Genomic DNA, 27,187 nt, shown 5'->3' with positions numbered 1-27,187 from the left:
AGGCTTACTGTTGCTTCAGTGGTCACACGCCTCAAGTTTACCTATAGATTCGGTGTAGTTTCTACTGAAGTCTTAGCGGGCTCTGTGTGTGTGAAAGCAGATAATGTGACCCTAAGGCTCACGTGAAATGCAGTGAATCCAGAGTAGCCAAAACAGTCCTTAAAAAGAAGAATCAAGTTCCAGGACTCGCCCGTCTTAGTTGGAAACCTACCACAAAGCTACTATAAAGACAGTGTGGTTCTGGCACAAGGACAGATGGAGCGATCAGTGGAATGGAACTGAGAGTCTGGAGACAAACCCTCACTTTTGTGGTCGACTGTCTATAAGGGTTCCAAGGCAGTTCAATGGGAAAGAATAGTCTTTTCAACAAATGGTCCTGGGCATCCACATGCATGCACAGAAATTATCTACACGTTAAAAATGATCTCAAGATGTACTGAGACCTAAATGTCTATGAAACTCTTGCAAGAAAACACAGGCGCGCATCTTTGTCAGCTCAGACCAGGCAAGAGTCTCTTTGAAATGACATCAAAAGCACAAGGAACAGAAGGAAAGTACATCATTTGGACTTCAAATTAAAAACTTTTGTACATCAAAGCACGCAAGAAAGTGAAAAGACAACTGACAGAATGGGAGAAAATATTTGCAAATCATATCTCCGACAAGGGGCTTGTATCTAGAATATATAAATAACTCTTACTCCTTAATAATAGTAAAAAAGAAATAATCCAAATTTTTTCAGGGCAAAGGACATTTCTCTAAGTAACATATACAAATGGCCAATAAACACACGAGAAGAAACTCCGTGTTATCCGCTGTTGGGAACATGCCAGTCAACTCTGCAGAGCGGTACCACGTGACGTCACAAGTCCCCTCCTGGAGGCACACCCAGCAGGGGAGAAACCTGTCAGCTTTCACCACTGAGCAACGCCCACCCCGGCCTGTCTCGTTCCCCGAGACGCAGCGCACGGTCAAGCCGTGGACTCTGGGGCTGGGGTGGAGGGTGGGGCTCTCACACAGGCTCAGAGTCCGGGGCGAGCCGCTCCAGATCCCATATTGAGATGCGAGCCTGGCCACTGAATTCTTTCTACCAAAGACACCCGAGGCCTCCGCTTCCTCCAGAAACGGTGGTGCTACCCCTCCACGAGCCGCCCCAGCAGCCCTGGGAAGAAACACCGCTTCCCAGGATCTGGGTGAGGCCGCCAGGGGGGCAGTCGGGTCCTACTCCGGGCAGACTGTGGTCACAAACAGTGTTTTTGGAGAACTGGCTCCAGGCATTTCTTTTCTGCCTCAGTTCTCCCCTGTGTCAAAGGACCAGCTTGGACCACACGACCTCTGAGCTCTGAGGATAAGCTCTGCTCCCAGAAGACTGCCCGGAGAAAGCATCAGTGAGAAGCCCTGGTCGGAAGGACACGCCCCACCTGCACACTCAGGATGCCCCTGTCTCGGCCCGGCCCCGGCTCTGGTCTGGCTCTTGTCCCGGCCACCTTCACCCTTCACGGCTGGAGCAGAGCCCTGCGCCAGTCTGTGTCGGGGGTGGGGCGCACAAGAGGGGTGTCGTTTACCCCTCGTTCCAAGACCTGGGGGCAAAATAACAGTAATGCTGTCGTGAGCACCAGGAGAATATTTATCCACAGCCTCCAACTTGCCCAACAATTTGAATGCCAAGCAGAATGTGCTGTATTTATAGCAGTGCGTCCCAATTGGAGAGGAAGGTATTTGAGAGCAAAACAGCACTTTCTTTTAAACTGCTCGCCTCAAAAATGGCCAGGCTGTCAGCATTCTGAGGGAGGCTGTGTGCGAGCTGGAAGTGCAGGTACAGGAGAAAAATAAGAACAAAGTCACGCGCAAAAGGCCCTTGATGACAGCCGCACGCGGCAGAGCGCGGAGCTGGGCGGCTCTCCTTTTCTGTAGGGTAGCGTGGGCATTGACCCCCGCAGGCCTGCCCTGCCGATGCTGGAGAAGCAAGCAGATGGCCCAGCACCCACGGGGCTACGTCTACCAGGCACCCGGGGGCTGGCGCAGGCACGGTGGACTCAGTTTCCCGGCTCCTGGGACGAGAATCAGCACTTCTCTCCCTGGGGCCGAGATGATTAATGAACAGCAGAGGAGAGCTTTGAAGATGAAAAATACCCTCACCATCCTGGGGATTAATCATCATATAATGCGTGTTCTGTGACTGCGTGGTGACTTAATTACCTGGAGTCGACAAAATGGTTTTCCTCCTGCTCCTCTCTAGAGGGACGGCTCCCGCGGTGGGGCCCGCGGTACGGGCTCTCAGCAGAGAATCAAAGCTCTCTCTGCAGCCGCACAGAAGCTCCAGGAGGCTTTTCAGACGTCGCAGCCTCAGATGGAGACGGGTCTGGAAGGTTCCGAGAGGGCAGACGGGCGGAAGGCAGGAATGGCTCTTCGTGTATGATGGAAACGGGGTTGAACTGGCATCCCCCTGAGCCGGCTGAAAGTGTCCTGGTCCCTCAGAGAGCCTGTCCCAGATTGGGGGGCGGGATGTCAGCATGGGCCTCCAGCTGCTGTTTGGAGGCCAGACCCTCGTCACCAGAGGGGCTTGGGGGCAGGACACTGGCCCTGGTGACCCCACCTGAGGCCATAACCACTGGGCACCCGCTCTCTCCTTTCTGGGCGCGTTTTGCGGGGACAGGCAAGTGGGCCTTTTAAACTGTGAGTTGTTGCTCACGAGTGAGCAGACGCCGCCACATGACCTGTGAATAGGAAGGGTCCATGCTGAGTGGACATCCTTAACCCCTGCTAACACTTCCAGGGAACCCCGCCAAAGTGTCCTGTCCTCTAGTTTATTGCAAAGGGGCATCTGAACTCATCAGATCAGGTGGGACTTGGGAGCGTGAGGCCCGGGGAAGCAAGAGGCCCCTCAAGGGCAGAGCACGTAACCTGGCTCCAACGTGGGGTCCGGGAGCCCCGCGGAGACCCCATTTCTGGCGAAGATGGGCAAATACCCGCCCCTGACAGAGCCTCAGTTTTAACACCTGGAAAGTGGGGCTAATAGCAGGGCCCTCCCGAAAGGTGAGCAGTGCCCTCTGCAGGGAGCTTCCGAGACGCCTCTACCCCCTCCCCTGCCCATGGCAAAGCCCAGGACCGAGCCCAGCCCTCTGTGAGCAGGATGAGGCACCACACCCTGAGATGCTGCTACGACCCCCCCTGAGTCCGCGCAGACAGAATTCTGATAGCTGGAGGAGCCCAAGGTCTGGATCTGCAGCCGGGGAGCAGGACCAGGGGAGGCTGGACTGACCGGGATGAGAACCTCCACTCATCCCTGTCTGGTTCCGAATCCAACCACATCCATCACTGTCAGATCCAGGGGAGCGCAGGGAGGCCTCCCCTCCTCCCGACAGCAGCCCGCCTGAGCAGGAGTATCAGAGCACAGAGGGACCACACCCACCCCAAACCAGCTGTCTTCAGAGGAGGGGGCCCGACGACATTCCAGAACGCCCGGTGCGCCCTGTGGAGTGCTCTCCTCCAGCCCGAGGGGTTGGGTGTACTAAGCCGCCCAGTCGTGTCCAACTCTGCGACCCCATGGACTGTAGCCCGCCAGGCTCCTCTGTCCGTGGGATTCTCCAGGCGAGAACACTGGAGTGGGTTGCCAGGCTCTCCTCCAGGAGGTCTTCCCGACCCAGGGATTGAATCCACATCTGTTAGGTCTCCTGCATTGGCAGATGGGTTCTTTACCACTAGCGCCACCTGGAAGCCGAGGGGCTGGGAGAGGCAGAGATGTAATCAGTCACCTCCCCAGGTCAACCATCTAGTTGTGGTTGAGGCATGTTCAAAAGGAAGGGGGAGGCAAAAACTCTCAGGAAGGTTCCACTGATCAGTCTTTACAAGCTCATGTAAATCACTTTAATCAGGTAATTTTGGGGGTCCTTCCAGCTTAGCTAAACCAGAGATTTGATTAGAGGAAGCAGAACTAACTTGAAATCTGGGGCTCACAGGGAAGGGCCCCTGAAGCATGCTAGTGACAGCCGGGCATCAGGGGACAGCGGTCGTGACCTGGGAAAGGCGAGGCTCTGTCTCCTCATCCTCCTCACAAAGCCACGGCTCACCGCTGGCCAGCGCCCGCGCTCTCCGCCTCGGCTCACTCTGACATCCACTGTGTTGCCGCTGGCTGCCCAGATGCCACATGCAGAACGAAGCCGCAGCCCCAGGTCACAAAGATGAACAGCTGTAGTCACTGGAGCCCTCCCGGCACAGGGTGACTGTCACCTACAGCTGATGTCATTGTGGATTTTCTTTACATCAGTTCAGTTCAGCTCAGTCGCTCAGTCGTGTCCGACTCTTTGTGACCCCACGGACTGCAGCACGCCAGGCCTCCCTGTCCATCACCTACTCCCGGAGCTTGCTGAAGCTCATGTCCATTGAGTCGGTGATGCCACCCAACCATCTCATCCTCTGTCGTCCCCTTCTCTTCCCACCATCAATCTTTCCCAGCATCAGGGTCTTTTCCAATGAGTCAGTTCTTCCCATCAGGTGGCCAAAGTACTGGAGTTTCAGCTTCAGCATCAGTCTTTCCAGTGAATATTCAGGACTGATTTCCTTTAGGATGGACTGGTTGGATCTCCTTGCAGTCCAAGGGACTCTCAAGAGTCTTCTCCAACACCACAGTTCAAAAGCATCAATTCTTCGGCGCTCAGCTTTAAGTCCAACTCTCACATCCATACACGACTATTGGAAAACCATAGCTTTGACTAGCTCTCCTTCTTTACATCAAGGAAGGTTGACATTTGCCCGTGGATGGTGCTGTGTGCTGCGGGCCATCCATCCTGCAGCTCCGTGCTGCGTCAGCCGTGTGACCAGGCGATCCGAGGTCTCAGGCCACTCCTGTCGTCGGCGAGCGCACAGGGCCCAGGGCGGCTGCCTGTGCAGGTCACGGAGTGGCCAGGGGGCTGCTCAGGCCTTGGTCCTCTTGCTTGGAGGAAACTTAAAATATCTAGATGTCTGGGTTGCCCTGCAACTCAGGATTCCCTCCACTGGGGTTGTTATTAATATGACAATGTGGCCAATTTTTCTTTAGAAGGCTTGTAGTAGAAAGTGGGGAAACTTTCTGGGTACCAGTTGTGTCTGGTACCCAAGGCTGACTGACCCCAAGTGTTTCCTGAGCAGCTCCAAGTTGGCAACTCTTGAAAAAGGAACCTGCCTCCCGGGGAGGCTGGGGATCAGTGGAGATTCCCAAACTGTGGTTTTGGTTTAACCAAGAGGTGCCCCAGAGCCTGAGAATCTGCCAATGAAAAAATCACGAGACTCACCCTGACCTGGTTTCAGTTCTTCTTTGTCATCCCTTTGAAACAGTTTGTGGGGAAATTGCCCAAATGAAATGCTTGCAAAACAGGTTATGATTCGCTCACAGAACTTGCTAATTGAGTTTGGGAATTTTGGGGTGGATTCCTGAGCTTAGAGTGACCTGCCATCTGGCTTGCCCGAGACTGAAGGGTTTCTGGGACATGGAAGTTTCACTGCTGAAGTGAGGACAGTCCTAGGCAGATGGAAGCAGTTGGTGAAGGTCCCCTATGGTGGCTGTGCCCAGAAGCTCCATCATGTTGATTGGCCAATGGCCAGCCAATCAGAGGCTTCCCTGAGATTCTTTACTTGTCGTTGCTGGGTCATGCTCTCTCTTGCCTCCAGCTCAAAGACCAGGATGACGGTGACTTATCTGCAACTGAGCCCACGTTCTCTCTGTCTCTGGAGAAGGAAAGAGCCCAGCCAGAGGCCCATGTGGGTGTACATGTGCTCCTGGGAGTCTGAAAGTCCACCCACCTGTCACTGAGAGGGCCAGGATAAGGGGAGCTGGGAGGGTGGAAGGAAGCGTGGTGTGTCCAGGCCTGAGGCTGGGCCCCGTGTTCCACTCCACTGGGCAGAGAGCTTGCTACCTGAGGTGACTGCTCAGGAAGAAGGGGCTGAGAAGACGGCATTTACATGCAGTAAATGTTGAGTTGATCCCAGTGCTTCTCCATGGCGCTGTGTGGCTGGGATTAATTTTATCCATTCCACCCACATCTCGATACCCTTCAGCAAGGTTAATCCTGTCCTAATGCAGGTTTAAAAATTAAATCCACTGCAATGAACAAATGTCGTGGGCAGCCTCAGCCTATTCTTTTATGCAGAGTAAATATGTTTGCACAACGGCTCTGGGAACAGAGCTCCAGAGCGGGTAACGTGTGCGCTCAACACGGCTTCATCTCTCTGCTGCTCATTTCATGCATTATATATGACGGTCCCCATCCAGCTCACCAGCCTTCAAGTCAAGAGCAAAGCAGATTGTGTTCTGGTCCCCGGAAATAAGGAGCCAGGCAAGGATTTGGGATTTTAAGAATTAGTTTAACTTGGATGAGAACTGACTCCTGGGTTTTTCTTGTCTGCTCATAAGCTTTATAAATGCATGCAAGAAGGAAGCAACAGCCACAAAAAAAACAAAATAGCTCCTGCTTCTAGGCTGGTTTTCTCTGGGTTTCCGGAAGGTGAAAATGACCTCTATCCCTTGCAAATTGGGAGGAGGATGCTGTGAGATCTGCTTTCCCCACAGTGTCCTCGGGTCTGCAAACTCGATTAAGATATTAAACAGCACACGGGCGAGCCGGGTCTCCCGGGGAGCTGCCTCTGCTGGTGTCCTCAGCCTGGTGCAAATGTCTCCAATCCCAGGATGCCGAAGGCTCTATGGGAATGATCTGCCTCCTGAGATATAAATTCCAATTTACTCTGACACAAGCGATTACCCTGCGAACACTGGTCATCCGTCTTCAGGTGCCCGGGGATGCTCTGGCTGGTGTTATTATCTCCTGGAAATTAAAACGGCCCGAGGGTGAGGGTCACTTCCTGCCAGAGCCAGGGCGTCCTGCCCCCCCCTGCCCCAACCTCTGGGCCTGGGAGTGGGTGGCGGAGCTCCTGGGTCACAGGAGGAGGAGCCGTGTAGAAAGCCTGGTGAGGGGTGGTTGGAAGAAGAGGCCCCTGTGTAGAGCAGAAGGCCAGGGTCTCTCCCCTGATGGTCCACTGGGCAGAAGGATCCCTCTGTGGGGAGGGGTCTCCAGAGTCGGCTCCCCTCATCTAGGACGCCCCATCTCGGTCTGCAGGGCCGGCCCCCCACTCTAAGGAACCATGTGCCAGCATCCCTGGTCCACCCCCACCTTCCCTGCAGAGCTCTCTTTCTTTAACAGCTTTATTGAGAGCTAAGTCACATTGCATAAACGCACCCTTTTTAACCACACATTCAATGCTTTCTGTGTATCTGCAGAGCTGTGAACCTTCAGCACATTCCAGTTTTAGAGGGCGGTGAATATTCTATATTTGAGAACATTCTAGAACTTTTTTATGATCTCCAAAGAAAGCCTGTATCCCTTTGCTTTCACCCCCTGCACCCCTCCCCAGGCTGTCTGCATGGACTCGCCTCTTCTGGCCGCTTCGTATCGGTGCAGTCGGGCAGCACGTGGTTTCCTGACCGCGTCCCCATTGGCGTGGTCCGAGGGCTCCGTCAGCACCTCGGCAGTGTTTCTGCTCTGATGACAGCCGTGGGCACATGCGCGCTCAGTTGCTTCAGTCGTGTTCGGCTCTGTGTGACCTCACGACCTGTAGCCCACCAGGCTCCTAGACCACAGTTTACTTATTTATGCATCAGCCAATGGGCGTTTGGGCTGCGTCCACCTTCTGGCCACTGTGGGCAGGAGGGCCATGTTCTCGTGTGGATGTCCGTCGTCACTTTCCCTGGGGACACATGGGGAGTGGAATGGCGAGTGGTGAGGCGGCCCCGTGTCCCGGGCGCTTTCCCAGCGGGCGTCCTGCTTTCTGTACTGGACTCCTTGGCAATCTTGTTCCAAGTCGCTTTACACCCCCGTGGAGGCACACCCTTGCGGGCTGGTTCCAGTTCCTGCAGAATTTAGGCTCCTTCACCGCCCCCGCACCTCCCCGAGCAGAGTCCAGCTACAAGAGCTGCGGGACACTTGTCTGCTCCCTGAGGTTCAAGCCGTGAAAGTGCAGTGGGGAGCCAGCCAGGTTCTGCCAGGGTCCAGGGACCCTGGTCTCAGGCTGCAGCTGGTCGGAGGTGGGGGCAAGGGGGCGGGTTCCGGCTTTAGCAGAGAAGGGTCAGAAAGCACGTCCGGTCCAAACGTCCCCTGGAAAATGGGGAAACTGAGGCTCCGAGAGAACGGCGTGCCCCTGAGGCTACAGACCAGCCTGAGGCCGTGGAGGGAACTGCTTCCTCCCATCCTTTCCCAGCCCCGGCTGCCTTGGGCACGCCGCGGGAGGACTGGGGCGGGCGGGTTCATCCAGCAGAAGGCAACCAGCCGTCTTCTGGGTTTGATTGCCGTTGGGGTCTTACCTTTCATACTGGGTCAGTCTCCACCCTTGCTGTCCCAGGAAGAGAAGGGGGGTGATGGGCACTGGGGCTGGATGACAGCAAGGCGGAGTTCACCCCTCCACTGCCCTGAGTCTTTGAGACATGCTGTGTTTCCCCAGCCAGAGCCCAGCTCCCGTAGGCCAGGAGCCCCCACCTGCGTCCTGGCACGTGGGGCTGACAGAGCATGTGCCCTGGTGCCCAGCAGGGCCCACAGGGTCTGCCGGCGAGAAGACAGATTGGCTCTTTTTGCAAGCATGCGTGTGTCTGTGTGCGTGTGTGTGAAATGGGTACACATGTGTGTGATGTGTGTGCATTGGTATATGTGTGCGTGTGCATACATGTGTGTGCATGGGTATATATCTGTGTGATGTGTGTGTGGGTACACAAGTGTGGGTGTGTACATGGGTGTATATGAGCAGCTGTGTGTGCATGCACGCTCGTGTGTATGGAAGTGTGTGTGTGTGTGTGTGTGTGTGTGAGTGAGAGAGAGAGAGAGAAAGAGACAGAGAGAGAATGAGTTCTCATTCTAGAAAAAAAGGAACTGGTTTTTCTCAGCTCCGTTTTTAGTGAATCATCATAGTTTTTCCTCACAAATCATCTCTCTAGAAAAAAGCCAATACATTCAGCAGGTGTATCGGGTATGTCTATCGCACATATTGAACGGACATATTGAACTGACACAAATTACATCTATTTTCACCAGTAATGATCAATTAGAAAATATGATTTTTTCCAAAGGTGTCATCCATAGGATAGGAACAGAAACCATAAGGAATCTAGGAATTAACCTAATCCGAATGTGAAACTCTGATGTGGCCTGAATATATAGAAAGACTCTGGGCCCTCTATGGGAAGATCTAATGTTATAAAGATGCCAGCTGTCTTCAAATTAACCCATAAATCCAATGCGATCCCAATCAAAAAATTTCTTGCAGAACTCAGACATGATCTAAGATTTATGTGGATGTATTAAGGTCCACAAAAAGCTTCACCAGCTTTATAAAAGAAGGTAGAGTGTAGGCTGTCCTGTGAGATATAAGGCATCCTGCAAAAGCAAAGACATGAATCCCACGCGGTCTTGACGCTCAGTGGTGGACTGGATTCCGAAGTTCAGGGGCAGAGCCCACCGACCACCTGTGGGATCTTCATTCATTACGAGGTGGCCCCACAAATCCAGTGGGAAAGGACAGAGTTCCAGACAGTTTCAGAGACCTGCCCATGAGATGGAGCGTAATAATGAATCCCCGTGTGTGTGTGTGTGTGTGGGGGGGGGGGGGGGTTACCTAGAAACTACGAGGGCCACAGGGAGTGAAGAGCCAGATGGGAGAAATAGAAGCATAAAGTTAGAAAATGAAATGCAGGAGATTATCTTTGGGACTTCGGGGGAGGGACAGACTTCACAAATAAAACTTTAAAAGCAAAAATGGTAAGTGCAAAAGACTCCAAGGGCAAAGCTAACGGGGAGCCAGTGGGAAGGGAGCAGATGCCTGCACCGTCTGAAACCAACACGTGACTCACGTCTGGAAAGCACAACGAGAAGGCAGCGACCTCAGGGCGACGGAAGAGCGGGTTATGCAAGAGGAAACCTTGGAGCTACAGCTGTTGAGGACCAGGCCATCAGAGCTGAGGAGCGCAGAGGAGGGGGACCCCACGCGGACACGTCTGTTCTGAAGGACAGGCCCTTCAGGTAGCCGAATTCAGGCTCCGCAGACTGCAGGCCCTGGAAACCCACTTGGTGTGAACACAGGGGCCTGGGGGACCGCAGGCGACATCGGTGGCCGAGGAGGGTGGGCTTTGAGGTCACCCGGGAGACCGCCTAGGAAACGCAGACAGGTCCAAAGTGACACAGACTTGGCAGTTGAAAGCAGCGGGCTGGATGTAGAGAAATGCACCAAGACTCATGACCCTGAAAGTCACTGGCCCGCACAGACGCGCACACTCGCGAGGCCCACACAGCTGAGTGGAGAAAGCAGAATTCAGAATGAGCTCCAACAAGCGCCATTTACCTACATGAAAAAACAGGAACGCACGAATACTTTCCGGGAACATCATTCAAGTCAGAAGATGTCCCTGCTGATAGCTGAGGAAGAGGAGCTGAGGGAGGGGGCCTGGGACAGGTCCGACGCTGGGGGCTGGCCTAGAAATCAGGTCATCGTTAGGGTTGTGACAGTGAAGAGGTAGGAATTCCAAAAACGACAGGGCCCAGGGTGACTCTCTCTCCCGACCCGCAGGGGACGGTCGGCAGAAACGTCTGCTGACATTTCCGGTTGTCATGACTTGGGCCGGGGGTGTGACTGGCATCTAGCAGGCACTGGATGGTTCCCCTGGCGAGAGTGGTCTGGGCCAAAAAGTCACTAGTGCCAGGGCTGAGCCAGCCTGCCGTGGGGGAGTTGTTAATGACAGGAGAAGGGACGTTTCAGGCCAGTGAGGGGTGGGGAAGAGAAAGCTTCCTTCTGACAGTTGACGGCCTGGCACAGAGCCAACCCCCGCCCCCTACCCCAGCTTTTCAAGGATGTGCCAGGAGGGGCCCTGGGAGGGTCTCCCCTTTGGGGACCCCAGGCACTTTCTCCTTACTGGGCCCGTTCCTCCACAGAAAATCATTAGAAATTGTATTTCACAAAGATGGAGGTTCAGAGTTGAATATAACTTGGCCATATTTTATCTACTTTTTCCCTCTGATACATCAAGAGCATTTTTGTGGACCCCCTAGAAGCTGTCACGGGCTTCCCTGGTGTCTCAGTGGTAAAAGAATCCTCCTGCAATGCAGGAGCCACAAAAGATGCAGGTTCGATCCCTGGGTGGGGAAGATCCCCTGGAGGAGGGCACGGCAACCTGCTCCAGTATTCTGGCCTGGAGAATCCCATGGACGGAGGAGCCTGGCGGGCTACAGTCCGCGGGGTCATGACGAGCCAGACACGACTGAGCGACTGAGCATGCAGGCACAGAGGCTTCCGGGGGCTGCAGGCGCTCTTGGACTAGTGGGGGCCGCACGCCTGTGGAGCCCTGCCCCCCAAGGGGGCTGCCTTCTCGTGCCACATCTGGCCGGTGTGCACAGCAGAGAGGGGTCCCCAGGACACGGCTCCCGGCACGCTCTATGGGGCGGCCAGGACCCGGCCCAGCCGCTGAGAGGCAGGGGCAGGGAGGGGCCGGAGGCAGGGAGGAGGTGACAACACCACCAGCCAGAGGGCTCCTCTCCCAGGCTGTGAAATGCCCACTGGAAAGAGGCTGGGGTGGCTGGGAGGGTGGTTGGGGGACAGGTGGCCAAACCTGGAGGGCCTCCCGGGAAGCCGGCAGAGAGGCTGCCGGGAGGAAGTCAGGGCCAGGGAAAGGGTAGGCACTGACCTCCCCATGGTCACTGACCCTGTGGTTCCAACTTATCATCCTCACTCCACGGGATCCTCAAATCCATTCTGTTATCCCAAGTCTGATGACAAAGAAGACTCAGAGAGGTTAAGCGACGGGCTCGAGGTCACACTGCCTGGGTCAGAACCCCGGCCTGTGGGTGTGGCCTGGGGCATCCTTCAAGGCAAGCCCCGTGTGCTCCTTCTTCCCAGATAGAAAGTCACAGACAGCTGGCGAGGGTCCCTTCCCTGGGCTCCAGGCTGGACTGGACTCAGAAGGCAGCCTCTCCCCCACTGAGGGGCTGCAGATGTCGACAGTCTTCACGGCCAAACGAAGGTGCCTCCGGGGGATATCAGGGGACCCCGCCAGGTCCAGCCGGCATGCAGCCCCTTTCCTGAGGCCCTCCAAACACAAGTCTTGCAGGAGCAGGAAGGAAGGGAACCAGCAGAGGGACAGGGCAAGCCCTACCCTGGGGGACACTCCCTACTCCTGGGAGAGAGGAGGCCGGGACTGGGGGCCTCTGTGGGTGGGGCAGGGTTTACACCTGTGCTCCCGGGGACCCTGATGTTCCTGGGGTTGCTGTTCCGACGCTCAGTCATGTCTGATTCTTTGCAACCCCATGGACTATACTATCTGCTCCCTGGCCTCCACCATCTCCTGGAGTTTGCTCATCTACTGAGTCGAGGATGCCATCCAACCATCTCATCCTCTGTTGTCCCTTCTCCTCCTGCCCTCAGTCTTTCCAGGATCAGGGTGTTTTCTAACGAGTCAGTTCTTTGCATCAGGTGGCCAAAGTGCTGGAGTTTCAGCTTCAGCATCAGTCCTTCCAATGAATATTCTGGGTTGATTTCCTTTAGGATGGACTGGTTGGATCTCCCTGCTGTCCAAAGGACTCTCAAGAGTCTTCTCCAGCACCACAATTCAAAAGCACCAATTCTTCGGTGCTCAGCTTTCTTTATGGTTCAACTCTCACATCCGTACATGACTACTGGAAAAACCATAGCTTTGACTATACAGGCCTTTGTTGGCAAAGTAATGTCTCTGCTTTTTAATATGCTGTCTACAGACTCCCCTAAGAAAGTTGAAGGCTGCAAATGCCATGTTACTCACTGAAGCATTTTCTCCAAAGACCCATCAACTCATCAACAGAAATCAATAGTTTGAGTGGAACTGTGTGGATTAAAAAACCTCACTTTGCTGTGTCTACCAGTCTTAAACAATGACATGGTGCTCCCACCCTAGGCCCCATTGGAAGACCCACCCTAATCCAGACTTCAAAACCTCAGTCAATCGGACCGCCCTTCCTGCTCTGGAGGCTGAAGCTCTGGCAGACGCTGTGGTCCTCACCCTGAGCCAGGACCTGGATGAGGCGATTTGGAGTTCGAGCATCACTGGGTGGGCTCACATCTCTCCTGAATCCACAGAGTCACGTGCAAAGGCCCTGGTACTGGGGTGGAGGGAGATGTGCAGGAGCCCCGGCCCGGGACCAGCTCCCCTCAGAGGCAGTGGAACAGTACCTGTGTGCTGACAGCCAGCCTCCCAGGAGCCGGGCAGGACACGGGGCCCTTGTGAATCTCGGTGCTTGCTGGGGACCGCCGCACTGCGCACTGCGGTAGGAAGTGATACAGATTGCCTGTGGCCACTGCATGCTCCATTTCATTGTATTTAAACTTCTTTTTTGAAGTGGAAAATAACACTTCCTCACCAGAGTGTGTGAAGCAAAGTGCGTCAGAAGAAGCTGGAGAACAGGGCCAGCCCTCGAGTCCCTTTCCAGCTTCGAGGACCCCTCCTGAGGGGGCTGCCCTCCTGGCTGGGGGCACCTGGACCTCCTCTCCACAGTCCACTCATGCACCTCATCCCAACACGACTCTGTGGAGTGGCCCACTTATGAATTTTATGTACAAATGCAACCAAACAAAGTCTCCTTCCTGATGCCACTTTCCCTGCGATGCTGTGTTTGTGAATTTCCACGATGGTTTGTAGGGAGCAGGAATCGTCTGTGTGACGCTCTGCAGGTCTCTCCGATTTGAACACGCGTTGGGCCAGGGATCTGTCCTGCTCTGGATGGACACTTGGTTGCTGTGGTTTGGGACGGGACGTTGTTCTGCCCGTGTCCTCTGCCTGCGGGGGGCAGGGCTGGGCTCCAGCTTGTGGGTCATCGAGCAGGTGCAGGCGTGCATGTCTCTGATCACTAATCAAGTTGAGAGTCTCATCTTGTTTCTATCGACCATTGAAATGTTTCTTTTGAGGAGTATCTGTGTAAGTCACCTTCCCATTTTGCACAGGAGCATCGATTTACAGCAATTCCTTATTTATTCTGGACACAGCGGTTTGTCACTCCTGCGTGCGGCCTGCTCTCCACCCCCTGGCAGCTTTTGTCTCTCTCAGGGATGTCGTTTGAAAACCCAGTATTCTTAATTTCGATGTCAGTTTTCAGACTTGTCCAGTACTTAGTTCTTTTCATTCCTGCAAGAGAAATCAACAAAGGTATCTGACGTCTTAAGATGTGGCCCAAGACTACTGTTTCATCTTTCACATTTGGGTCTATGATTCTGCCAACATGGCTCTTTTTCTGCTATATGGAAAGGGTCAAGTTTCATTTCTGGTTTTCCCATGTGAATACCCAGTAGCTCACAGTGCTTATTGGAAGTTTATTCAAGGAGAAGAGGGCTGGGGGAGGGACGGAGTGGGAGGCTGGGTTAGCAGATGTAAGCTAGTAGATGCATGTGTGTGTGCTAAGTCACTCCAGTCGTGTCTGACCCTTTGTGACCCTATGGACTGTACCCCAACAGGCTCCTCTCTCTATGAGCTTCTCCAGGTAAGAACACTGGAGTGGGCTGCTCTGCCCTCCTGCAGGGGATCTTCCCCATCCATGGAGCAAACCTGCGTCTCTTACATTTCCTGCATTGGCAGGTGGGTTCTTTACCACCTGGGAAGCCCAAGCGATTAAATGTAGGATGGATAAACAGCAAGTCCCCACTGTATTGTGCAGAGAACTATATCCAATACCCTGTGATAAGCCATAATGGAAAGAATATTAAAAAGAATATGTGTGTGTGTATAAAACCAAATCACTCTGCAGCATGGCACAAATTAACGCAGCATTGTAAATCAGCTGTTCTTCAGTTTTGCAGCTCGCCCTTCCCCGCCGGCTCCGTGGAGCCGCCACTCTCACGGGCCTGAATCTGTTTTTAGATCCTTTATTCGGTTCTGATGGTTCGGTCTGCATCTGAGCTGGTGCCACACCACCTCAGTAACTTTACCTTCACGACAAATACTGGCATCAACTAGAGCAAGTCATCCTTCTTTGCTCCAGTTCAAGATATCCTAATTATTGGCCTTTAACCTTTTAGACAAATTTCAAATTCATCTTGTCAAGTTTCCCAATAAGAGGGGCATTTAACTGATAATGCAGTGAATCTATGGATCAACTAGAGAGAAACATATTTTTATAATGTTGAGCATTTGAATCCATGAGCAGAGAATATTCTTCCAGTTGTTCTCTAAACATCTCTCATTCCCATCTGATGTTTCTACATGGAGGACTAGTGTATATTTTGCCGGAATTATTCAGTTATTTGAGTTTGGTGTCGCTATTGCATATGTTTAAATTTTCTTTTTGTAATTCACTGTTTAACTTTTAGGAACATAATTGATTTTTGCTAAGCTCATTCATTCTAAAAATTTTAGATCCCCCTGAGTTTTCTGCAAAAGTAATAGCAGCCTTGTACTTGCCGTTCCAACTTGTATACATCTGATTTATTTTTTTCTGCCTTACTACTCTGACAGTGACACTATGCTGACCAGAAGTGGCGATGTATGAGCAACCTTGTTTGTTCTCAATCTCCGGGCGTGCCTTTCCGTTTTCACCATTCACTGTCATGTTGTTTCAGTAACTGTGGCTTCTGCAGATCTGTTTCTACACTGTGTTGCTTCTGTTTGTTCTTGTACATGTTGTCTTTTGTCCTCATGAGCCTGGTTATCTTTTATTGCATTCTAAGATTTAATTTGAAAGGTACGTATATTTGCAGAAATCATTTAAGTCTTGGGGTGATACTATTCTTCTGAGAAGATCTGTGTTGGTTTCAGCTTGGAGCAAGCAGGCAACAGTGATATAGGAAGACCCCACTAGAGTTTCAAGTCCCAGGTGGCTCAGTCGTAAAGAATCTGCTCACCAATGCAGGAGCCACAGGAGACAAGGGTCCGATCCATGGGTTGGGAAGATCCCCTGGAGAAGGGAATGGCTACCAACTCCACTCCACTCCAGGCTACCCATTCCTGCCTGGAGAATTCCATGGACAAAGGAGCCTGGCAGGCTACAGTCCACGGGGTCACAACGCATCGGACATGACTGGGGGACTAACACTTTCACTTCTATTTGTCTTTCTGAGGACAGATGGCCCCAAATACCTAACCTGTCATTGCCAGAAATCAGATGACCTTGGTTGACCCCACTTCAAGATATCTGAACTTGACAGAGTCTTGCGTTCTGTCATCTTTTCAGGCCCACATACTCTTAGGGACATTAAAGTGATATGTGATAGTGTGGTCAGCGTCCCACCTACAGTCATCCTATCAACAGTGAGAAGAAGAGGAAGCACCCTGATGCAGGGAGGGGCTTGCTTGCAGATGGGGCGGCGGGACTAACATCGGCTGCCTAAGACAGGATGAACAACCCTGAACTAGCTCCTCTCCAACAGACGGAGCTCAGATCCGCAGCTGGCTGCGGGCTGAGTGGTGGCTGAGGCAAGGCGATCTCTCTCTCCCTCTGTCTCAGTGGGCTGGAGCCACTGCTCCACACTGTGCCAGGTCTGGTGTCACCCCAGAGCCCACGAGATGGGCTCTAGGTCCTGTGCGCCCTTTCGCAAACCTCAGGTTCAGCCATCCCGCACTTCTTTCCTAGCTAGACAGTAAGTGCGGTTAGGACGCCAGCTCACGCATGCTGACTGGAGAAACATCACTCCATGAAGGAGTCTCATCCCCAGCTCCTCCCCTCCGGCACCGTCCTGCTCGCCCTGGTGACCCTCCGCACGTCTGCAGAAGCCCTTCCTGGAAGGCCCACCACCTATGCTGGTTCAGGACAACCTCTGGGATCTGGGGGGGGCAAGACAAAGCCTCACCTTCAGGCGTCAAGACCAGACCCGTGGAACCTCGGACAGACTCGGGGAAATGTCTGGCTCCCACCAGCAGAGCGGCTTCAGTTCCCCCACCTGTGAAATTCAGATCTTGGCATATTCCTAATGGGGCTGGTGTGAGTAGCACTTGGCACCTAAGAAGTGCTCAGGATTTTTTTTTCTCTTCCCCAGTGTTAGGTACTCAGTCATTAGAACATTCTGGAAATCAGATGAGGGAGAGGGGGTCTTACTCCTCCTCACACCCCAGTCAAAGCCTCCATGTGCTGCCTGGGCAGAGCTGGGTGATAAGGAGGGGGTTTGGGGCTGCAGCTTTCCTTAAGCCACAAGAAAGGCAGACCCCTTCCAACGCAGGGGTCCTGGGATCTCTCTCACCCGGGAACAGAGTATCCTGCCAGAGGACGTGAACCCAGTTCAGCGGGCAGCCTGCTGGGGCCCAGAGGGAAGGAAACGCCCTTTGCCATCCTCTGGTACCTCCTGTGGGTGTAAGCAAAGAGGCAGGAGGAAGTGGGCGTTCGCCTGGAGTGGAGAAACCGCAGGCCCAGGCAAGGGCTGGCTTCTACCGCCCGCAAGAGCGCGGTCACGGACCGGAGGCCGTGGAGCTGGGAGGCACGGCCCGGGCCCTGGGCCCGCTGGCCCGCTCCGCGCATGCCTGCACTTCAGGACCCTCGCTGCCCGGGCTGCTGACACCTGTCCAGGCGAGATGGACCTGTTTCCGGCCCTGAACCCTGGAGCTCCCCACTCACTGACCACAGGGAGCATCCAGGGTGAAACCCTCCAGCTGCACCTTCCGAAGACAGCGGCTCGGCCTCGTCCTCAGACTAGGAGTTGACGAACAGCCCACGGCCGCGCGCGAGGAGCGGGAATTTAATCCGGGTCTGTCTCCCTCTCAAGCCTCGGATTTGCTCCACGGAGCGTCCAGTCAGGTCTCGGCTCTGCACCCAAGAAGGACAATGCCCCCTGCTTCCTGTCTTCTCCTGGACTTTTCAGAAAGGTTCTCTCATCCAGGGCTCCCACGCTCGCTTGGGGTTTGTTACTGCAGATTTTCGGCTTTCACGCCAGAGTGTGAATCGGCAGGTCAGAGGCGTAAGGGTGGGTGGCCTCCCTTTTGATCCCGTGCAGGGGGCTGGGCCCACGCGTGGAAAGACGCTGCCTGAGGACAGACCAGCCTCGCTGTGAGCTGAGGAGGTACCTGCCGGGGAAGCATAAACTTGTCCCCCTGAGAGCATCTCTGGTGGAGACGACTCCAAAGCAGAAGCTCCTGCGTCTGCCGTGGGAGCCTGGCTGACTCCCACACGCTCTAAGTTGTCTCCTATGAGGATGTTTTAGTTTTGAAATCAACAAAACTTAATTTTTTTTTTCCCCGAGAAGGAAATGACCCCCTGGTCCCTGTTCTCCTGGAATTTGCTCTGTGTTCTTAGATCAAATCTATCTTCTCTGCAGGGGGACCTACAGTGACCCCTTCCAATTCGGGAGCTCTGTGGTCACAAATCCGTGGTCTGGGGTTGAAAATGTTATGCTGTCCCCAAATTCCCAAGTCTTATAAATACTTATTGCTGTCAAGTAGTGGAAGTATCCACTGTTTATGAGGCTCTTTTAAAATGCCGTGAAGTGTGCCAAGAATCTAAAAACCTGCATTATCTGGTCTAATCCTCCCCACAGCCTTATTTCTGTCCCCATTTGGATTCCCAGAGCTCAGAGGGGTTGAGTGACTTGCCCAAAGACACACAGCATGGAGGTGGGGGGCTGGGAATTGGCAGCGTGGAGTCCAAGGCCACGGCTCTGCCCGGCATGGCCTCCCCACCTGACCAGTGCCCGCCAGAGGCAGGAAGCTCACTGCCAGGCTGACCTTTCATCTGAGACCAGTGACACGTGCCGGAGCCGAGGGACCAGGTCACCTTGCGGCAGACACTCTTGGTTCGGGCGGCATGTCATCGGCCCTGCGACCAGCGCCCTGACCCCAACTCCGCATTTCTCTGCAGAGGTGAAGCTGGTGGGTCTGGAGGGCTCCGACAAGCTGTCCGTCCTCCAAGGCTGCCCAGGGCTGCCCGGAGCCCCAGGGCCCAAGGGAGAGGCAGGCGCCGGTGGACTGAAGGGTATGTGCTCGGGGTCGGCGACGGGGCTCATGAGCACCGACTCTTCTCAAACTGGAGCCCGAGCAGGGCAGTTCCCCCGGGGGGTCTCAGCTTGGGAGTTTGGGTCACGGGTTCTGCCCAGAACCCACCGGCACCGCCGTCCCCGGAGGAGGGCGCTGGTCCCAGCTATTGTCATCTCATGTTTGGGAGTGTCTTCATGGAGCATGCGCTTCCGGGTGTGTGATCGGGACTGGCTTTGCCGTGACTGTTGGCAGGAGCTCTGCGCCTCATGTGCCTGGCGTGCTCACCGGAAACCGGGGCCCCAGGTTTCCATCCCCGTGCCTCAGAGGAGACACCTGGAGTTCCGAGCAGCCAAGCACCGGCAGGGAGCGAGGAGCTGGGTCTCCGCCCAGAGTGAGGGCCCCGAGCACTCCATACATCTGCCCACGGCGCGATCCCCCCTTACAAGGTTTGGGCCCTAAAATGGGCTCCGAGATGGGGTTCTGCTGGGGGACCCTGGAGGAGGGCATGTCTGGTCTGCTGCCGCCAGGGGGTGTGTTTCGCCGGCCCCACGAGGAAGTAGCGCTACCCCTCTGTCCCACCCCCACACCCCACTCCCCTGGGCGGTGAGCCTGTTGGCAGACTCCTGCCCTTCCCCTTGCTGAGCCTGGGGCTGCCTCTCCTGACCTTCCCATCAGTGCCTGGAGGAGGGCAAGGTGGCCCTGGGTGGTCCTAGCCTCCTGCCAAGATGAATAATGCAGACCTGGGCCTCATTATTTCTTGGGCTCCAAAATCACTGCAGATGGTGACTGCGGCCATGAAATTAAAAGATGCTTGCTCCTTGGAAGAAAAACTATGACAAATCTAGACAGCATATTAAAAAGCAGAGACATCACTTTGCCGACAAAGGCCTGTCTAGTCAAAGCTATGGTTTTTCCAGTGGTCATGTATGGATGTGAGAGTTGGACCATAAACAAAGCTGAGCACTGAAGAACTGATGCTTTCAAACTGTGGTGTTGGAGAAGCTCTTGAGAGTCCCTTGGACTGCGAGGAGTCCAACCAGTCCATCCTTAAGGAAATCAATCCTGAATGTTCATTGGAAGGAATGATGCTGAAGCTGAAACTCCAATACTTATAGCCACCTGATGCAAAGAACTGACTCATTGGAAAAGACTCTGATGCTGGGAAAGATAGAAGGCAGGAGAAGGGGACAACAGAGGATGAGATGGTTGGATGGCATCACCGACTCGATGGACTTCAGTTTGAGGAAGCTCTGGGAGTTGGTGATGGACAGGGAAGCCTGGCAAGCTGCAGTCCATGGGGTTGCAAAGAGTCAGACACGACTGAGCAACTGAACTGAACTGAGCTGAACGGGGGCCTCAGGCTGCTGACCCCTCCCCTCTGGAGGTGGAGTTGGAACCTCCCCAGAGGGATGTGTAATTGTGTCTGAGCTCGCCTGCATCTGGGCTTCACTGGTGGTTCAGACAGTAAAGAATCTGCCTGCTATCTATGAGATCCCTCGGTTTGATCCCTGGAATGGCAGCCCACTCCAGTATTCTTGCTTGGAGAATTCCATGGACAAGGAGCCTGGTGGGCTACAGTCCATGGGGTTCCAAAGAGTTGGACACGACTGAGCAGCTAACGCTCTCCCCTGCATCTGGGGGGAACACAGAGAGCTGGGCCCATGGCTGGCCTCTCCAGCTGCCCCTGGTGAGGACGTGCTCCTGCTCCCAGCCCCTGGCTCAGCGGTAGAGCTCTGTGCTGCGGTGTAGACCGGGCCTGCTACACCGAGGTCTACGGGAGCCGGAAGCCGGTGGCCCCTGGGGTGCTGGCCGTCTGCCCCAGGGGCCATGGGGGCTCTGCCCCCACTGTCTCTGCTGTCCCCCTCACCGGGGACAGCGACCCTGAGGATACTGGAGCCGGGGCGGGAGGGTCAGGACTTCATTCCTCAGGGCAGAGAGCACCCAAGTAGGATGCCTCAGATGGCCTTTCCCTCGATGGTGTGTCTTTGGGATTTACAGGAGAACGAGGTTCGCCCAAGTCCCTGGGAAGGCAGGGCCAGCCGGACCCAAAGGAAGCACAGGTGATGAAGAGCTGTGACCCCCAGCAGGACCCTGGGGCCTGTCTGCAGAGACGGAGAGACAGACCGAGAGGGCGCGGGGAGGCGGAGAGAGAGATGGGAGAGAGACAGGGCGGGAGGGCGGCGGGAGACAGTGACGCACCTGTTACTGCCCGCGTCCCGAGAGCCTCGAGGCGTCTGAACCGGTCCAGGGTCCTGGGTCCTCAGCAGCCTGCTGTGACCCAGGGAAGAATCCCAGGCCTCAAGTCCCCAGCCGCCTACCCGTTCCGCCAAGAGAGAGCCGTGTGAGCCGCGGAGCATGTGTGTGGCTCAGCCTCACGCCCACCCCCACCCCCCGAAGAGCTGAGCCTGGGGTGGCTTCCAGAGCAGAGGGTCGCTGTCCACTGACAGGTGTCCTCTGCATCCCCTGTCTCTCCCCAGGAGCCCGAGGGGAGAGGGGTGCACATGGAGAGAAAGGTGAGCCCCTCCCCTCCCCAGGGGCACCCCCAGGCTTTGCAGGGGGCTTGGGGGGGTGGTCCCAGAGGCCTGGATCACAGGAGGTGCCCCGGGGCCCAGGAGACCGTCTGGGGGAGGAGCTCAGACCATGCTCCTGGCCCTGCCCGTCCAGCCCACGGGTGGGGGCAGAGGGGCCGTCCTGGCGGTTCAAGGCTGGAGGAGTCAGCGGCTGCCAGTCTTGCCCCCAGGAGACTGGTGACATTGATTTATTGCATGACTGTGGACGCTTCGCTTTTTGTTTTTTTCTGGTTTATGCCCATTTATTTAAAAATTTCTAAAAGTGAGAAAAGGTAAAACACCAAGACACAGTCAGGCTTCCCAGGTGGTGCTAGCAGTACAGAACCTGCCTGCCGGTCAGGAGATGGAGGAGACATGGGCTCCATCCCTGGGTTGGGAAGATTTTCCCGGAGGAGGGCATGGCCACCCACTCCAGTGTTCTTGTCTGGAGAATCCCTGTGGACAGAGGAGCCTGGCAGGCTATAGTCCATGGGGTCGCAGAGTCGGACACGGCTGAGCGCTCACAAGACACAGTCACAAGCTTTGACGACAAACAGAAAGTGCACTGGTCGGGGCCCAAGCATACCCCAAACAGCCCCAGGACTTTCCACGCCCAGAGGCTCTGATGGAGACACTGGTGGTGGAAAGTGATGGGCCGGAGGAGCTGACCCTCACTGCCGGGAGCCTTGAAGCCCAGGAGAGGTGGCCAGGACGATGGTCCAGCCAGTTCCCCAAGCGACAGCGCTGGCTGCCTGCACCCAGCAAGCCCGTGTGGCTGAGCCTAGGAACCGCTGCCCAGGGCTGGGAGCTGTCCGTCCTGGAAGAGCTGGGTAATGGTTTCCACTCTCGGTGCCATGTTCACGGAGCAGAGGGGGGGAGGGCACAGGGCTGTTTCCAGACATGTGACGTGCGTGTCCTCTCTTCCACAACAGGAGAGCTGGGGCAGCTCCATTCGTGTGCCACAGGTGACTGCCCACACGCTGACCCCCGACCCCCGGACCTCAGCCAGGACCTGCTCCCGTGGGGGCGGTTGACCAGAAGGCCAGCTGCACAGACTTCTCTCCCAGTATCCAGAGATGAAACACTCTCTGCATATCTTTCACTCCCCAGTTACAGGCAGCTATTGCCTGAATGACATGTGCCTTCCACAGCAGTCTTCCTGGGGGAGCTTATAGCTTTCCCTGGAAGGCGGGGTGCCCGGGCCGAGGTGGGGACAGCGGGAGGTGGGGGTGCCCTCCGTCCGTCCCGGGCCTCTGTGCCACTCTCCCCCGGGCAGTCATTCCCTCCTCCGCCCCCTGCGTGGCCCCTGCACTGCCCAGGCTCCCAACCTGGCGTCCACCCCCCGGTTCCCCACCCTGGACCTCGGACCTGCAAGGAGCTGCTCACCAGGGGGCACTTCCCGAGTGGCTGGAACACCATCTACCTGCCCGACTGCCGGCCCTGACCGTGCTGTGTGACATGGATATGGACGGCGGGGGTGCCGTGAGCTGCTGGGGGTCCCAGAGACGGCCCCGTTGGCCCGTGGGCAGAGGTGGGCCCACTTGGGAGGCCCCTCTGGTGGGAGATCAGTCTTTAGAGGCCTTTGTGAGACTGTCTAACCCCAGGCTCAGGCTGGCCCCGTCCTGTCACTGAGGTCGGGAGAAGCAGGAACGTCGGGGCAGGGGCAAGAAGGCCCGTCACTCCAGGCCGTGGGCGGAGGCCCAGAAGTGCCCACTTCTCTCCAGCCGCGTGACTTTGGACTTGTCCCCTGCCCTCTCTGAGTCTCCATGTTCTCCTTGGCCACGTGTAGGTGCTCCCCCGATGGTCCCCGGGGTCTCTGATGAGACCCACATCCTGGGCCTCAGACTGAAGCGCTAGGAGCTACCGGCGCTGTGCTCACGGGTGGCGGGGTACCCCGCAGGGGTCAGCAGCAGGGGCCTGTCCCCCAGCCCCCCCCAACCCTTGCACAGGTTTTCCAGCAAAGGAGGGGTGGCCCTGGGGGCTTCTTCCGGACCCGGACCACGTACACGCAGGGCTTCGGCAGTCAGCCGGGCAAGTTCTGGCCGGGGAGTGACAACATCCACACCCTGACCGCCCGGGGCAGGGCCACAGTGGGGGCTCTTTGGTTGGGGGGCTGCAGCCCACAGCTCCTGACCTTAGCCCTGGGCCGTGTGGAGCAGAAGACCTCGCCCCCCACGTGCTCCCCTCTGACAGCAGGAAGGTTATGCCTGAGCCAGCCTGGGGTGCGCTTCTCCTAGACTCTCTGTCAGAATCGGGAGAAGGCGGGTCATTGGAGGGAAGATGTCTTCTGGTCTCAGGACCAATCAGACTTTAGATCCCGAGAGGAGGAAGTGGGCAGCAGGCCGTCTGGACTGCGGTGCCCTCCTCTCTCTCCCAGCCGTCGGTCCTGCCTTGAACCTGGGCTCTGAGACCCCGAAGCCCCCTCCTCCCTTCTCCTGGTCACTGCACGTGGGGGTCCTGACACAGTCCCCCTCAGCCCACTGCTCTGTTCCATAGACTCAGCTTCATGGGTGGTCCTGAGTTCAACTGTAGACCTGTGAATCCTATTTTAAATTCTCCCACTACCTCAGGGCAACCTTGAAGGTATCCACTCATGTGCCTGAAATTCTTGCAAAAGAAACCAATACAAATATACTTTCCTGCCCTGGCATTCACAGCGGTTTACAGGAGAATTTAGGGTTTCCAGCAGAGTGAGGCTTCACTCCTTTTAAGGAACACCAACAGTGGGATTTTGGGCGAGGCTGATGGAACAGAAGGGGAGCTGTCGGAAGTCAGGGAGCCCTCCCCGGATCCTCATATCCACCAGCCTCTCACACCTTCCCCGCTGAATTTTCCCCGGATGCCAAGTTCAGACATCCCTCCAGAATTTACCCAAATTCCCACCTCCTCTGCCTGGAGAGACAGGGCCCCGTCTGCTGAGACCCGAACACCTTCCTCCAGCAGGAACCAGTGAGCTCTGGGTAGACCTCGTGGACTTTGAGGGCAACCACCGATTTGCCAAGCACCAGTCATTCAGGATGGCGGGTGAAGCTGAGAGGCACAAGCTGGTCCTGGGGGTCTTTGTGGAGGGCGGTGCAGGTCAGAGTCCGCACGGGGCACTGCGGGGGCCGGCGCTTCAGGTCAGGGCTGGGGAAGCAGAGCAGCTGCTGGGGGTCCTGGCTCTGTCTCCCCGAGAGACCCTGGGCTGGGGGCTCCTGTCTCGGGGCCTGGCTTCTCCATCTGTGGAGGCAGACAAGACGGTGCCTGAGTTTCTGTGCAACGTGGGGCCTGCAATTCACTGAGGTCAGTGACCCTGTTCCTGCTAACACCTGGAAGAGGACGGTCACCTCATAGGAGACCTTAGGGTCCTGTTCTCAAGTGGCTCCACGGAACACCAACCCTGTGGGGTGTTCTCTCCAGAAAGACCCCTGGTCACAGACAGTGGGAAGGCATTTCCTGTGGCCCATCCTGGAAACGCCAGGTGCACTCGTGTCCAGGAAAGGAGCCAGGTGCCTGTTGGATTACGCTGAAGCAGAGCTCCAGAGAGCAAGGCCCCCCGGGATGCCGGAGGGGATGGCTAATGGGGGCCTTTAAGCGCCTGTTTGACACACAGGGCCTCCTCTGATCCTCCAAGGAAGGAGCAGGGCGGGGACCCTTGACCTCGTGGTGTAGGTGAGGGCCAGGCTGGCGTGGGGCGGCGTGGATACTGCAGGGGCCAGAGGGAAGCTGCACGCCCGGGGCTGGAGCTGGAGCCAGGGCCCCTGGTGAAGTGGTGCTGGGCCCCCGGGATGACCAGGGCGAGACAGTGGGAGGGGGCGGTGCCCAGGAGAGAGGTGCGGGCTGGCGGAAGAGAGGGCCCCGAGGGCCTGGGGGTCTCTGGGGAGTCAGGAGGAAACAGGTGAGGCTGGAGGAAGGCTCGCGCCCTGGTGCAGAGTTCCGGGACCAGGAGGCGCCCTCTGCCCCATGGCCGAGGGGGGCTCTCAGCCCCCTGGGGGTCTCTAGAGGGGAGGTGCGCTGGGCGGGCAGCAGGGCCCCCCAACGGTGGCTCCCTCTAGGACCAGCAACACCCTACTCTGCCCGCCCCCCTCCCCGAGCAGGTGATTTCCTGACGGACCGCAGAAGTCACTTCTTCTCCACCAAAGACCGCGACAGTGATGAGGGCGCCTCTAGCTGTGCCGTGCAGTTCCAGGGGGCCTGGTGGCACCACGCCTGTCACTCGGCCAGCCTGAACGGCCGCTGCCTCGAGGGGCAGCACACGGGCCACGCCAACGGCATCAACTGGAAGTCGTGGGGAGGGTACAACTACAGCTGCAAGGTTCAGAGATGAAGCTGTGGCTCACCCGGCCGCCCGCAGCCTCCACGAGCTTTGCTCTGTCCCAGGCGAAGGTTAGGCCCCCGCTGCTCCCCTGCCTCCGCTCATAAGGCCCGCAGGGTCCAGCCCCTCCTGTCCGCATCTGAACTCCAAGACATACAGCCTAGCCAGAAGCACCACGGTTTTAAAGTTTGTTTTCTGACATACTTTTTCCTGCCGGTTTTCATTTGCATCTTTGCACTTGAGCTTTTCTGAGCATTTCTCCCACAGCCAATCTGCAGCAGGGCCTTCTGACCCAGCCAAGCCAGGGGCAGTTCAAGCCCCCCTTAGCACATGCGGTCGCCAATGTCTCCCAAGCATCAGCCGAAGCCTTAAGCTCCCGCCATCAATAGACCTGGGGGTCCCCTCCCTCCCCCAAAGGCTCTTGCCTTCTCCCGCCTCACTCCCAGCATCACACGCTTCTAAACAGGTCACCCTGAGACTAGAACACTCTGGTTGAAAAGAGGGGAGTCTGCTATAAACAGGGACTTTCTGCTTCCAGTCAGTGTGGTGGTTGCTCTGGACCAGCTTCCCCCAAGAGCCGCTGAAACACCAGACTTGGGCCCACACGGGGCAGGGGCCGCGTCCACCCAGCAGGGGGAGCGCGGCAGGCCCCATGCGCAAACCCCAGGGCAGGAGCCTCGGGCCCTGGACGATCACAGACCTCCGTGTGCGAAGCTCCACAGCCTGATGGGAGACGGAGGAGGGCTCTCTGTCTCTCAGGCAGGGAGACGTCTCTTACCCGAGACTCCAGAGGGGCGGGGTGGAAAGGGCAAGGTTGATGGGAGCCTCTGTTTATCAAAGGACCACGTAGGAAACAGAAGGAAACTCACCCAGGGACAGAAATCCCTCGCAACGTGCGTGTGTGTGTGTGTGTGTGTGTGTGTCTGTGTGTGTGTGTCTCTGTGTGTGTGTCTGTGTGTGCGTGCGTGCGTGCGTGTGTCTCTGTGTGTGTGTGTCTGTGTGTGTGTGTGCGCGCTGCTGTGTCCAGCTCTTTGCGACCCCGTGGACTGTAGCCCGCCGGGCTCCTCTGCCCACGGGATTCCCAGGCAAGGATACTGGAGTGGGTTGCCATGGCCTCCTCCAGGGGCTCTTCCTGACCCAGGGATCGAACCCGGGCCTCCTGCATCCGGCCTTGGCAGGCAGGCCCTTTACCACCGGGCTCCCAGGGACGCCCTTTGTGACACGTAGGTTGCTATTTTCCCACTGCTGCCCCAACCCCTTACCTGCAGCTCAGTGGCCTAAAGCACGAGGGAAACGTGTCGCCACGGGCCGTGCAGGCTGGACGTCGGGTGTGGGTATGACGGGACTGGGAGCAACTCGGCTCGGGCGCCGGTTCCTTCTCTAGGCTCCGGGGAGGGTCTGTTCTCTCGCCGGTTCCAGCTGCCG

General features: G+C 56.3%; 1 protein-coding gene across 1 annotated transcript; it reads left to right on the top strand.

Annotated features, from left to right (window-relative positions):
• The first annotated feature begins 826 nt into the window (after positions 1 to 826).
• LOC110128596 (ficolin-2) lies at positions 827 to 26,808 on the top strand. Its single transcript, XM_070472870.1, is given in 16 exon segments — positions 827 to 1,003; positions 1,915 to 2,025; positions 2,240 to 2,369; positions 2,479 to 2,586; positions 7,384 to 7,485; positions 17,395 to 17,451; positions 17,454 to 17,519; positions 18,804 to 18,921; positions 20,921 to 20,979; positions 21,397 to 21,432; positions 22,401 to 22,430; positions 22,824 to 22,907; positions 22,910 to 22,950; positions 23,418 to 23,547; positions 24,412 to 24,546; positions 25,545 to 26,808. Coding segments are annotated over 16 exon segments (1,614 nt in total). The 3' UTR covers positions 25,775 to 26,808.
• Positions 26,809 to 27,187: the final 379 nt, after the last annotated feature.

Source organism: Odocoileus virginianus, chromosome 2 (assembly GCF_023699985.2).
Source record: "Odocoileus virginianus isolate 20LAN1187 ecotype Illinois chromosome 2, Ovbor_1.2, whole genome shotgun sequence".
In the NCBI taxonomy this organism is placed as follows: Eukaryota; Metazoa; Chordata; class Mammalia; order Artiodactyla; family Cervidae; genus Odocoileus; species Odocoileus virginianus.
This window is presented reverse-complemented; position numbering and strand designations above follow the sequence as displayed.